The sequence below is a fragment of the Artemia franciscana genome, chromosome 1 (assembly GCF_032884065.1).
Source record: "Artemia franciscana chromosome 1, ASM3288406v1, whole genome shotgun sequence".
NCBI lineage: Eukaryota > Metazoa > Arthropoda > Branchiopoda > Anostraca > Artemiidae > Artemia > Artemia franciscana.
In genome coordinates, this window is record NC_088863.1 from 17661325 (window position 1) to 17674408 (window position 13084).

Here is a 13084-nt window from a genome sequence, read left to right on the forward strand (position 1 = left end):
CTTAAAATTTTCAATCAGTATTACAAATGGAGTAGTGTGGTACTAGTAGTAGCAGCAGTGGTAGCAGTAGTAGCAGTGGTAGGTGTAGTAGTAGTGGTAATTGAAGTTGTCATAGTAGCAAAAAATATTCAAGGATGAATCTCCAGCAGTTTCATTGGGTGGAGGGGAAAGAGGGGTTCCTATCCGCATAGTCAGGGGGAATTGGATATAAAATATTTTTTCTATGTATATTATCGGGGGGAGGGTAACTGCCTCCCCCAAACAACACTCCTGAAAATCTTCCCTTTTTGATCATCTTTTTTGTCATTTTCTGAAAGTTCCGAATTAATCTACCTAGCCATTCAAGAGTTACGTCCTTTTGACGACCCGTATACACATAACGTGTCTTGATTTCGCTCAAAACCCCCCTCAACATTCTCTGAAAGGCTCACATGAATTCCCTTCGTCTTTTTGAAAAACTAATTTAAAAAAAAAAAACTTTCCGAAAGAAAGTTTTATAAAGAAAAGTAAAGGGCATATCAAACTTAAGATCGGAAGGAATAGAAACATACAGTATCACGCCCAGAAATTACTATTAAAGAATAAATGAAACCCAGAACGAACAGAATCTACATAAGCAATCATGGCAAAAAAGCATAAAACAAGTACTAAGATAAATGAATAAATAAGTCTTAAAACGGGTAAAACTTAAACTGAATATGCAAATCAAGCTTAAACGAACAAAAATAATTCGCTATTGAAGTATAAATAAAACTGAAAACGGACAGAAATTAAATAAACGATCATAGCAAACGAACTTACAACAGATAATAATACAAATGATGAATAAGTCTTAAAACGAGTGAAATTTAAATTGAATATATCTCTTAAGGCACCCTAACTGAACACGCTAAATTAGTACCTGGTGTATGTATCTTTGCTATGATTGCTTATACAATTTCTGTTCGTTCTGGGTTTCATTTATTCTTTAATAGTAATTTCTGGTCCTTTTTGAATTTGAGTTATTGCAGGTTTCCATTTCTTCCAATCGTATAAGTTTAATATGGCCTTCGCTTTTCTTTAAAATACTTCTTCTTCGAGAAGTTTTTTTTTTAATTGATTTCTGTTCGATTTTGACAGTCAAAGTTTCAAGTTTTCCGAAACCCCCTTGTTCAAAATAATTTTGAATCTCAAAATAAATTAAGAGTCTTGGCAAGAACTAATCAAATTAAACTTAATCCCATGGACTTCTGTTAAGAGTACATTGTATAATAAAAATTTTGCATGCAAGTTACGTGGTAATGTTAATTGTAGAACAACTGATGTAATTTACCCATTAGAATGTAATAAATGCTGCCTATAATATGTGGGGGAAACAACTAATAATATATATAAAAGATTTTCTGGACACAAGACAACAGTTAATAATGAAAAGACTAATAACTATCTAGTTCAACATTGTAATAATGGTACATGTTTCATATCAGATATAACTGACACAATTTTAGTAAATTTAGAGTTAGAAAATTTAAATAAAGAAGAGAAGAATAATAGACTACGTAAACAGGAGGATTTCTGGATCCATACTCCTGGTACAGCTTATCCTTTTGGGCTAGATGATCGTGTAGCAAAATATGGTGACATGTCTCAGGTTGTTGTTAAATGTATTGATGGTTTTATGGACCATCCTTCTTTTACTTGTCCTACTAAACGTAAAAAACGATCGAGAGGACATAGGAAAAATAATAGAAAAAATGAATTAGATTTACATATGCTTTCTATAGATCTATGCCAGCTACTTGAATCTAGGGGTATGATTTCTGTAATAAAATGTCTAAACAATTTATCCAAAAACAATTTAATCAAACTTTTCTAGATTGTTAAGAATAATACAGCTCTTGAATATAATTTTAAAGTAATATGTGATACAATTTGCATTCTAACTAAAACGAAATTTATTTCAAAAAAGAAAAAGTTTGATAAGATTGGTAATAAGGATAACAGATTATATTTACCTATTAATTTTACTTGTAAGCAGATTGAATATATTAATTTACGGAAATTTTAAATCAGCTGGACGTGAAACAGGCCCTTCCTAGTAATTTGAATTATAATGATGGTCCAGTTTTAACTTATAAATTTTCAAAAACTATTGGGCAAATAATTTTTAATTATAATTTAATACTTAAAAGATTAGATAGTGATATAAATTGGAAACCGATTTGTAACTCTAAGCAACTTGGCCCATTTGTAAATCCCACTTACAAACATGTTATAACAGGGGACTTGTCAATAATAAAGCATGATAATCTTCAAATTATAATGAATAAAGGGGCTAATTTTCGTCTTTCTCGTCATCTGAAACCATCGAGTGTTCTTGATGGCTTGGAAAATGATTTTGCTTTATTTATTGATAAGTGGTGTAAGAAAGAGAATAAAAATAAAGAGAGTTTTCAAAGTTGGAAGAATTTAATTATTAGTAGAATACGAAATAAAATATATTCTAACTTAAAAAATAATAACACTAAATCATTATTTTATAATGCTAAGATTAAACAAGCAATTGCTAATCTACAGAATGAATTTGTAATTGTGCCAGTTGATAAAGCTAATAATAATTTTGCCATAATTTGTCAGAAGTTGTATTGTGATATCTTAAGAAGGGAGTTATACACAACTAATGTTTACGAAAAGGTAAATTTAGAGGATGAGACTTTAATTGAAAATACCGAAGAAATACTTTTTAAAAATTTTAACATTAAAATAAATGACCATGATAAAAAGTTCCCTTTCCTATATTGGACTGTAAAATTTCATAAGAATCTCCCTAAACCACGGTTTATTGCTGGAGCAGCTAAATGTCCAACCCGCATTGCTGCTACTGACCTCTCTTTAATTTTAAAGGAAATTATAAATAAACTTAAAACCTATTGTTCTGGTATTAAATATTTTTCGAATTTTAATCCATATTGGAGTGTTAATAATTCACTGCAGGTGATAGATTCTTTAACAATGGTTTCAGCTAAAAGAATTGAGTCTTTCGATTTTGCGACAATGTATACTAATTATCACTTAATGTAGTGTTAGATAATTCAAAAACTGTTATCAAGAAATCTTTCCTCTTATCTAGTAAAAGGTTCTTTAAAATAGACACTTATAATAAAAAAGCTATATGGACAAATTGCTTTAAGACTACAGTTAACTTGAGATGTTACAGCTTGGATATGACTTTTGAGTTATTAGAATTTGTTTTATACAATACTTATATAAGATTTGGTGGTGATTTGTACAAGCAAATCGTGGGAATTCCCATGGGGGGAATGCCAGTCCATTTATAGCTGACTTGTTTTTAAGTCAACTAGAATATAAATATGTGATGGATAAGAATAATCCAAATAATTTAAAACATGTTTTGTCAAATAATAAAAGATATTTAGATGATATTTTTGTCTTAAATTGTAAGGATTTCATTGATATTCAAAAAATATATATCCATCAGAGCTTACTCTTGAACCTAGTCATGGCCCTGGCCATGAAGATCATTTCTTAGATTTAAATATTAATATTTCTGATAATAATAAATTAAGTTTTAAAATGTATAATAAAACGGCTGATTTTGATTTTGAGGTGTTAGTTTCCCATTCCCTGAAAGTAATATACACTCAAATATCACATATTCGGCGTTTTTCTCACAGTTATTTCGTTATGCAAGGATTTGTAGTAATTATATTGATTTTAAAAATAGATGTAAAATCTTAAGCCAAAAATTGATATTAAGAGGTTTTACTGCAAATAAGTTAACTTGGCAATTTAAAAAATGTAGTTATCATTATAACAAACTTTTCAATAAATACCAAAAGAATTATCTGGAAATACTTAAGGAAATTTTCGGCTAATTTCGGAGGTTCGCGAAAAGATGATGCAGCGCCATTTATTTTGAATTGTGTTTCTAATAGAGTGGATTATTTTAAAAAATAGCCACACGGTAAAGATGAATTCTATAATTGCTTAGATCATTCAGGTTTTTTGCCAAGTGTTAATATTTGTGATTTGGTAAAATTTGTTACTTGGTTGTTCTACATTTGCTGGTTGTTTTTTTTTTCATAGGCATGTATTTTGGGGGTGATACCTGACACGGGGATGCCATGGATATTCTGTGGTAGGCACAACACTTGACTGGGTAGAGAATTTAAAGTGCCGAAACCCTATAGGCAAGTGTATTCTCCTGATGAGCCTTTGGGTTGGGTTGTTGCCTCTGAATTATTTGTCTTTATTGTTTTTATTGTTTGGTAAATGACGACTTATACTTATTGACGACATGACTGCCTGTCCATGGATTATCCTTTATGGTTGATTGTGTATGGCTATGCTGTTTGACCTATGTGGTTGTATGGATGAGTAGGGTTAAGGCCTCATTCAAGTGCTGGTCTATATTAATCACTAATTTAGGAAAACAGTTTTCCCTTTGTCCTTCTATCTCCTTTTTTTTCTTTTTTTCCTTTTTTTTTTAATGTGTTTGTGCTGTTGCATTGATGATTTCTCTTTTCGTTATACAATTATAGTACTTTCTGAAAGGTTACCAGATCAGGTTTTTAATTTACTCAAGGCCAGATTTAAGGCTTTGACACTTCTGGGCCAAAGCGTTTTTGCTGCTCTGTTTTTGCAAGATTTTTGGGGAAATCCCCAGACTTCCCCCATGCTCCCATGATTTTTCATTGATAATATTTTTAGGGGAGGGATTTGTATCAGGCCATGGATAGTCAAGGGCAACTCCCATAAGATTTGGAATAAAATATTGTTTATAAGTTGTTTTTTTGGTATGGGGTTCGGCCATAGAGGGCCATGGTTGAGCTGCCATAATTTTTGGAATAGACTGTCTTTAGCAAGTTTTTTAGGAGGGGGTAGGACCATACAGAGATGTTAAGGGGTCAGCTTCCTTTAGTTTTGGATTAAATATCGTTAATAAGCTTTTTGAGTTGGGCGGGGGTTAGGCTTATCTGATCTTTAAACTATTTGTAAAGCCCTTGCTTAAGAACCTTATATGCCCAAGGGCATAACATACAACGCCTGCCCCCGGGCTCTGGGGTTGTTTTGACCCTAGAGTTTTGTTGTATGAAATTTTGAGTTATTTCAACAAAATGGCTATCTCAAAAATTTGATCGAATGGATTTGTGGTAAAGAGAGCAGGAGGACTAGTTACCCTCCAGTCGCTTGTGATTCTTAAAAAGGGAACTAGAACTTTCAATTTCAATAGAAAGAGTCCCGTCTGAAGTTTATACAATAATTCCTTACATAAGAACCTTATATCCCCCGGGCATAATTTACAAACCTTGCCCCCGAGTTTTGGGGGGGGGTGTAAACCAGGAGTTTTTATTATATGATCTTTGGTCTATTTTAGACAAGAGGAAAATTTCAAAAATTATATTGGACTTATTGAGGGGAAAGACGGTGGGCTGGGGGGGGGCTAGTTGTCATCACATTACTTTTGACTCTCAAAAAGGAAAATAGAACTTTCAAATTTTAGTCATTTGAACCCATCCAGAGTTTAAACTGTATATACCCCCTGGCATAAGTTAAAAGCCTTCCCTGGGCTCTGGGGGGGGGAGATTGTGTTGACCCGAAGTTTTTTTATCTGATTGTTGAACTACTTCAAACAAAATGGCTATTTCTAAATTTTTATTGACTGTGTTTGGGGAAAAGAAGTGAAGGAGGAGGGGGTAGATGCCCTTCTTTCACTTGTGACTACTCTTAAAAAAGTAACTAGAACTTTCAATTTCCAACCAAATGAGCCACCTCTGATGTATATACAACCACCCCTTACTTAAAATCTTATCTGACCCCAGGGCATTACTTACAACGCTTCCCTTTGGTTCTGGGGGGTTCCGTTGACCCTTGACTTCTTGTTACTTGATCTTTAAACTAAATAAATCAAAATGGCTATCTCAGAATTCTGATCAGGTAGCCCACATTTGAGGAAAAAAGAGTATTGGGGGGGGCTAGTTTCCTTCAGATCACTTTTGACTCTGAAAAACGGCACTACAAATTCCGGTTTACAATCGAATGAGCCCCCTCAGAAGTTTATAAGATCATCCCTTCCATAAAAACCTTATATATAAGCCGTTTACTCTACTTCTTTTTGAACTCTTTTTTCCTTTTTGAATCAAAAACTGATCATAGCTGAAAAAAAATCTCAAAGCAGGAGAGTATTTGTTATAAAATAGTTTAAAAAAATAAGGAATCCTTGTAAATATTTTAAAAAACATTTTTTGATTTTTTTTTATGTTGCAGCGAGTACATATATTGGCTAATCTTCGAACATGTTCACTAATAATTCATGTGCTACCACTGTGTTAGTTTGAAAAGTTCACACTTAAGAAATTAGTTTGCTCTTGTGCAGTATTACATAAAAAAAACTAGTTTTTTTTATCTGAAAGTAAGGAGCGACATTAACACTTAAAACGAACAGAAATTACTCCGTATATGAAATGGATTGTTCCCTCCGCAATCCCTCGCTCTTTACGCTAAAGCTTTTAATTGTTTTAAAAAGCAGATTTGTGGCAAAGAGTCAAACTTTAGCGTAAAGAGCGAGGGATTGCGGAGGGAACAATCCATTTCATATACGGAGTAATTTCTGTTCGTTTTAAGTTTTAATGTCACTTCTTACTTTCAGATAAAAAAAAACTAGTTTTTTTTTATGTAATTTCTGAACGTTTTTGAATTAATGCATGTTTGATTTTGACTCTCCACACGTAAACTATTCAAATGAAATTTGCATATTAATTCCTTTTTTGGCTAAATGGCTTTCTCTTAGTTTTGATCATACGATTTTGAGAAATATGGGATGGGGAAGGAGGCCTAGTTGCCATGCAATTTTTCGGTTATATAAAAAGGCAACTATTAATTTTAATTTTAACGAATTTTTTTTATTAGCAAAAAATATACGTAACTTTAGAATTAACTTACGTAACAAACTTTTATATTCTTTAATTATTATTATGCATATGAGGGGGTTTGTACCCTTGTTAATACCTCGTTCTTTACACTAAATCGTAAGTTTTGTCCCAATTCTTTAAGAATGACCCCTGAATCAGAAAGGCCGTAGAATAAATAGTTGAAATTACTAAAAATACTTTAGCATAAAGAGCGAGGTATTTATCTCCTCCTAAATACCTCGCTCTTTATGATAAAGTATTTTTAGTACCCCTCATATGCGTAACAATCTCTGTTCGTTTTAAGTTTCAATGATACTTCTTCCTTTCATTTGAAAAAACGTTTTCATGTTTATTTTTCATTGTTTTCTTATAGTAATGCTAGAGAATCCTGCGCCCTTTTCATTGAATTTTTCTTCCCCCATGACAGATTCCTCCAAGGAAAGATCCTCCAACATAGCAACCTCCCTCTGCCCCACCCCCAAACAAAATAAAATCCCCCCGAAAACGTCTGTACACTTCCCAATAACCATTACTATATGTAAACACTGGTCAAAGTTTGTAACTTGCAGCCCCTCCCCCAGGGATTGTGGGGGAGTAAGTCATCCCCAAAGACATAGTTATTATGGTTTTTGACTATGTTGAACAAAATGGCTATCTCAAAATTTTTATTCGTTGACTTTGGGAAAAAAATGAGCGTGGGAGGGGGCCTAGATATCCTCCAATTTTTTTGGTCACTTAAAAAGGGCACTAGAACTTTTCATTTCCGTTAGAATGAGCCCTCTTGCGACATTCTAGGACCACTTGGTCGATACGATGACCCCTGGGGAAAAGAAAAAAAACAAAAAAAAAACAAACAAACAAATAAACACGCACCCGTGATTAGTCTACTGGCAAAAAATACAAAATTCCACATTTTTGTAGATAGGAGCTTGAAACTTCTACAATAGGGTTCTCTGATAAGCTGAATCGTAGGATCGCTAAGATCCTACGACTTTTAGGGGGTGTTTCCCCCTATTTTCCTAAATAGGGCAAATTTTCTCAGGCTCGTAACTTTTGATGGGTAAGACTAAACTTGATAAAACTTATATATTTAAAATCAGCATTAAAATGCGATTCTTTTGATGTAGCTATTGATATAAAAATTCCATTTTTTAGAGTTTTGGTTACTATTGAGCCGGGTCGCTCCTTACTACAGTTCGTTACCACGAACTGTTTGAAAGAGGCAGTGTGCTCTTTGTAGCGCGCAAGTCTTGTCAATGCAGTCTATCTTCAAAGAATATAAACATTAATGTGTTCCAGGGAATTCCTTCCCTTTCTTGTTTAAGATTATTTCCATGTAAAAGCTTCCCTACACCACCGGGATTCCATTAGCTTGTCTAATAGTTAATATACCAGTCAAATGACATGGGAAGACGGATATTGCAACACCTTACCGTAATAAAAGCTTCAGCAAGACAAGCGGTAAAAGAATAGGAGGACTTAGTGGCTTCAGACTTCCCTATCACACATCCCTCCAAAATTATTAATTTATCAAATTAACCTCTGGCCACTGAAGTGGGTGGACACTTTCCTGAAAGGTAATCATGACAAAAACCTTGAACAACACTTTCTTTTTTTGCGTAAAAATGCCAGAATCATTTGACATAGCCTATTTATGGCAATCCTTTAGTAATGTTGGTTTGAGTGTGTTGCACCACACCCACCATGGGTAAGATTCAAACCCAAATTAACCTGGTTAAAATTCATCTGGTAAGATTCTTACCATATTCTTGTCTGACTGGTAAATTTTTTTCTAAAATACCAGTGTAGGACCCTTGCCATGAGCTTTGATCTTCAGAAAAAGAACTGTAAATGGTCTACTTAATGAATTAGAACTATAGGTTTTTAAACATGAACTTTGGCAAACGCATATCAGGTTAGTTTTTTTTTAATCCAAAAATTGTTATATGTAATGAAATATAAAAAAAATTGTAGAAATAATAAAATTGGAATATCTAGATATATATTTATACAGTTTCAAGCTGGGTCAGTTTCCCTCCACCTATCGAAATTTCTTGAATATTCTAAGCTCAGCTATATTTGGTGAATTTAAAACAATATGTTGCAATATATTGACTACCCTGACTTAAAAAAGGAAATACTATCAAAAGTATATATTTTATATCTTAAGTATTGCATAGGCAAACTATGGTGGCTACATCCCAAATCTATTTTTTAGAAGGGCAGGTTTTGAATGACACAACTTTGCTTACCTGCATATGCATAACTAGGCCATCGAGACTTGTTCAACCTTCTGTGGCACACAAAATATCTATAAGAAAAAATGGATTGATTACACATGCTTTCAAATTATCTACCACTAAGTACTTTAAAATACTTTATATTTTGACTTTTGGACATTTTCCTGAATTTTTTCCAATTCTTTTAGAGTCGCTTATCGCTTTAAGTCCCAACTCAACTATCATTTTTACACAGGTTTTTGCAAAACCTTGCAGGAATTATGATTCCTTTCAAAAAATCACCAAAATTTTAAAATTTTCAGCTTCACCTCATTTTTTATGAGGTGGAGAAAGCAGTATTTAAAGTAGTATGAAAGTAATTTATGAGATGGAGAAAGCTGAAATTTTGCGGACATACACATAACCTTAACTCGAATACACAGAACCTTAGTCTTGTGCAAGGGTACCTAAACTAATGGCCGCAAGCATGATTCAACTCCTGGGGCCCTCTTATACATGCGGTCACAAAATTCGAATTTCTCAGCTCCGTCGAGTCTGGCTTGCAAAATGTAACGTTTATGTTAGTTGGCGATAGTTATTCCCCAAGAATTTCTCAGAATGTCAAACAACCATAGAAAGCTGAAATGTGCAGAAAGAGAAACGCAATATTGACTATATTGAACAAGAGTAAGATAGACAACTGCTGAAAATGCTCTAAAATAGACAGTAACAGCCACTGCTATCTCAGTACGGTATTATGACATGGAGCAACTGACCTTAACTACAGACTTAAAAAGTCGTTCAAGTTTTCTGAATTTAAATCTATAAGAAAATAAAAATCTAGTTTCTCATCTATACAACAGCCTAAAAGTCTTCAGGTCGAAATTGGTCTTTGGAATAAGTGCAGGCCCACAACCTGGCACACATATAGCAATGCATGGCCTTCAAGCCTGAAATAACAGCTTAGTACCCATGTTTGTTGTTTGCAAGATCATCGGAAACTATAGCTGCAGACTGCAGTGTCAAGACTGATATTTCATTAGTTTCCCGAAAGTTTTGTTTGCATAGCTCAACCTTCTTCTACAGACGTAAATACAGGTAGTTCTCTCGAAGTCGCTCTCTCGATAGCCTTTATCAGAACAGAGAAATATAAATTTTTCTGCAGAATCATTTGATTAAAACATTTTTTAAATTAACTTTAGATATATATTCTTATCATTGTTGAATTTACCCCAAAAATAACATTATTTAGGAGCGCTTGGTATACTTTGTAACTAGATAGGTATTAAACACGATTTGCTGTGGAACGTTGATTCTAGAATCCATCTGAGACTTCAAGCACGCAGAGGAAATTTTTGTTTCTGCTTAATTATGACAGGTTGAGTTATTTCCAGTACATTTTTCTAGAAAAAAACCATTGTTAGGAACTGAGAACTTGATAGGAAGATTCATTGTTATTCCTAAGGTCACTAATCCAAAGAAGATACACGTGTTTCTAAGATTTAATGATGGAAAAAAGCTTGATAGTATCCTCATCTTTTTATTTACATTCATTTAAGAAAAATTCGCAGAAAATTTCACAAAGAAAAGAAAAGAGCGATATTAAACCCTAAAACGATCAGAAACAAATTCATATAATACTTGAAATTTTAAATCAATAGAAACTACTATAAATCAAAAATAAAGCCAAAAAACAAGCACCAATTCAAATTAATAATCCACTGAACTAATTAATAATCCACTGAACTAAAAAAATAGAATTTAAGAGAAGAAAAAAGTGGGGCTATTATCCTTTTGGACAATCTAAAGGCTAGCTAGAGTGTCATTTGTTCTTTACTGAAAAGCATATGTTTTTAATCTTTGTTGTTTCAGCAAAAGTCACAGAAAAATTAAAATACAATTAGATACAATTTCTAGAAATACGTTCTGCCACTAACAAAGATGAGGCTGCTGCCCCTTAGAAACCTCAAAAAGGATATCTAAGTTTTCCCTATATTGAAAACGATATATTTTTCAAACAGTGTATTTTTTGTTTGTTGAAAGATTAACAAAAAGAGAAAAGACTCTCAATACTATTCAAGGTTATAGGAGAGACAAGATATAATCCTTAAAGTAGTTAAACTTATTACGTTTAATACAATTAAAACTGTTTTAAAAAGAGAGTTTGTGTCAATTTTTTTTATTTCATTCATATAATGCTAAAATATGTGAATTTCATGCTTAAATAACACTTATCAAAACAGTGATGGTAATTTTGAAGCCATCTATTCAGTTTTTTGAAGCCATATTTTGGATCAGCTAATTATTAAATGATGGATCAGCTAATTATTAAATGATTCGCCAGTCGATTTTCTATAAACTTGAATTGAGCGGACTTAACATTGAGCAATTATTGATGAGAATTTACAGGTTCCCAGACTAATGGAACTGTTTGACAATTATTCAAAATAAAATGATACATAAAAGAAAGAATTTCAGGAAGTTCGAACATTTTTGCTTTTTCAATGATATACAGTTTAAAGAAAATCTATTTCAATTCTTTTTTATTTTCAGCTAAGTATAAATGACAGTCTAGCCAATGGGCGGTCTAAAGGGACAATAGCCCCACTTAAATTTTTACTAACTTTGTTAATTTCGGGTTTGACAGTAGTCAATCTTTTATATGTATGGTAATCAAACAAAATTTAAATTATTCATTTAATCTTTGTTTATTTTGTTTTCATGTCACCCTTTTGTAAGTTTTCTTTATATAGGCAGCGGTAAGTTACCCTTCTCTGTCTACCCTTTTCAATAATACAGCTTCTGAAGTATAGCTACCATTTAATTAATTTCTAGTTCTTTTTTTAACTGGCATAATTTTATTACATGATAATTCTAAGAATGCTTGAATATTCTTCTGCAATGTTTTTTTGAGCTTTTCTTAGCTTTTTTCTAGGAATAAAAAGTTGTGTTTGCAATCCAAATTTTAGTTAAAATATGAATATAGAGGCAAAATGACAAAGCCATAACATTTTATTACTTTAAAATGTATATGAATAGGAAGGAGGATTTCCAATCGTTTGGCTTAAAAATATGCATAATCGTAATCTTTTATAGGCCTGAAGCCATACCGGTCTCCCTTCTGTGGACACCGTTGAACATAGCCGTATCTTAATCTATTACTTTTTTTGTTAATATCTTTTAACTCTCTGTTTTGTTATCAAATAAAACATCAAAGTTTTTTCAACTGAAAGTAAGAAGCAACATTAAAACTAACAAAAATTATTGCGTATATTAGTGGGGTCTCCTCCTTCTCAATCCCACGCTCTTCGTGTTAAGGTTCTTTTGTACTTTCGAAAATGCTTCTTATTATAATTAAACAGCCCCTGTGTTTCAGGGGTTGTTCTAAAGAATCGGGACAAGAAATCAACTGTAGCGTAAAGAGCGAGATATCAAGGAGGGGACAGCCCCCCTAGTATATGGAATATTTCTGTTCGTTTTGGGTTTTAATGTCAATCCTTACTTACAGTTGAAAAAACTTGTTTTATTTATTTAATTTTTGATCTCTTTTAAAATAATGCTGGTTATTCAAGCTTCCCTCCATGGAAAATTCCTTCCTCAACAGAAAATTCCTCAAAATAAAGCTCCATCCTCGTGAGACACCCCCACTCACCCACTTGGAAAATGTACCCTGGATAATTTCATCCTCGCTAAAAATCCCCCAGTAAAACTTTTCACGGATGATTCCGTCTAATAAATTATCCTTAGCCTAATGTCATATGAAAAGACTTTAATTTCCGATCGGTTATCAAATCATACCGGAAATCTCTTTCCGTGGAAAATTTTCCCCGCAAATAACTCCAACCCCGGTGGAAATATGCTCTCACGGAAAGTTCTTTCCGTTCCTTTCCAATGGAAAAATCCTCCATACGATTCCAGCCCCATTGAAAGTTTTTTCCTGAATATATCCACATG

At 32.9% G+C, this 13084-nt stretch overlaps 1 protein-coding gene across 6 annotated transcripts in view; it reads right to left on the bottom strand.

The window, feature by feature from the left end:
- LOC136026415 (coiled-coil domain-containing protein CG32809-like) overlaps positions 1 to 13084 on the bottom strand; it is a 330704-nt gene that overhangs the window by 288172 nt on the left and 29448 nt on the right. For all 6 annotated transcript variants that reach the window (XR_010617288.1, XM_065702997.1, XM_065703006.1 and 3 more), the window contains exon 2: positions 9164 to 9222. Coding sequence is in view for 5 of the 6 variants with exons in the window: in XM_065702997.1 (XP_065559069.1) it covers positions 9164 to 9175 (12 nt within the window). In the remaining variant the exon portion in view is untranslated. The remainder of the gene's footprint in view (positions 1 to 9163; positions 9223 to 13084) is intronic.